At 48.2% G+C, this 1,395-nt stretch overlaps 1 protein-coding gene across 1 annotated transcript; it reads right to left on the bottom strand.

Annotated features, from left to right (window-relative positions):
- Positions 1-201: 201 nt before the first annotated feature.
- Positions 202-1,040, bottom strand: LOC143019230 (uncharacterized). Its single transcript, XM_076174924.1, has one exon. It carries the CDS (start codon positions 925-927, stop codon positions 373-375), a length of 555 nt encoding a protein of 184 aa, XP_076031039.1. The 5' UTR covers positions 928-1,040; the 3' UTR covers positions 202-372.
- Positions 1,041-1,395: the final 355 nt, after the last annotated feature.

The raw sequence follows: 1,395 nt of genomic DNA, 5'->3' as shown, positions 1-1,395 counted from the left end.
CTTCATCATGACCTTAGGTGACTAACGGTGGCCGTCACGAGCCCCTGACAATAGTAGAGTTTTTTTCTGCAATAGCTCACCACCTCCTAGGACACACTCTTTCATACTAACTCTACAAGAAGCATCACAGTCATGAAATAAACTTTCATGGTTTCAGGGATTTCATAGGGTAGATTTGAAGGTTACAACAAAGACTATGAATGTAATTAACAGTTTATTTGTAATAAATAGATCGTTGTACTATGTTTAGAAATGTATAATTTGTATGGGAATGGCATATATTTCATGGAGTCAGTCCGATGTTGCAGATGCGCCGAATGGCAATAGGAACAAAGTTCTGGAGAGCAGGGCTAGGGAGAAGACCTTAGACTTTCATCGTCCATATCCAAGAGGCGCCTTGCACACGTGTTCTTTAAGACACCTGTCGAAGCAACACTTGTCCACACCACTGCACGCTCCGTCATTCGAGCAGGTGATGGGAGGTCCGAATATGCGTGGGCACACGGGCCTGACTGGTGGGCACTGACCGGGCTTGACGATCTGTGTTGCGATGGGGTCGGCTGGTTGGTTGTTGCTCTCACAGCAGTAGGCCGCTCCTTCAGGAGTCTTGCACCAGTAACGGCAGTTGCTGCTGGGGGCGACAGGAGGAACAACTCCACCGCCGATTCCTTGACCGACGCCGCCGACTACGGGATGGCCTTGGTGACCGAAAGGAGGTCTTCCGACATGGGGTCTCCCTCCGAAGTGACCAGCACCTCCAAGACCAGGGGCTCCGAAGGGAGGACTTTGTGCATGAGGAGGAGGTCCTCCAAAGAATCGAGTATTTGCAGCTCCACCACTTCCACTCGCAGCATTACCCTTGTCGTCTTTGAGTTTCTTACCCGCCACCAAGGCAAGGGACATGAGCAGGACGCACAGGACTTTCATTATGAATGTCGGTGATTAGCAAAATAGAATTCTCTCACAAGGATAACTTCTGCAGGAAAATGAGGTATATGTGATTCTCGGCTGCTTACTCGCGGTGTTCCGCAGATGAAGCTGGAAGGTCGTGTGTGTCTGCTCTCGTCCCGCCTTTGCTTAAATAGCGGCAACCCGTCCCACCATTCCATCCCTCCACCCCGTTCCTCACCTCCCCGATTGTTACTCTCAGTTTTAAAGAACTGGTATTCCCTCCGCTTTGCTTCACATCCCACTCGTCCATGGGATTGTCTGTTCTACGTCACAACAGCTCTTTCCTAGAAACAGGGTTCAAAATGTAAAAAGTATTCAGAGTATGACGAGTTTTCTTTGTTGCTGCATGCACGAATATAACCACACGCGCACATATTACATTATATATATATATATATATATATATATGTGTGTGTGTGTGTGTGTGTGTGTGTGTGTGTGTGT

Source organism: Oratosquilla oratoria, chromosome 36 (assembly GCF_046742065.1).
Source record: "Oratosquilla oratoria isolate Oo_2021 chromosome 36, ASM4674206v1, whole genome shotgun sequence".
Classification (NCBI taxonomy): domain Eukaryota; kingdom Metazoa; phylum Arthropoda; class Malacostraca; order Stomatopoda; family Squillidae; genus Oratosquilla; species Oratosquilla oratoria.
The sequence above is the reverse complement of the archived record's forward strand: the minus strand, read 5'-3'. Positions and strand labels throughout refer to the sequence as shown.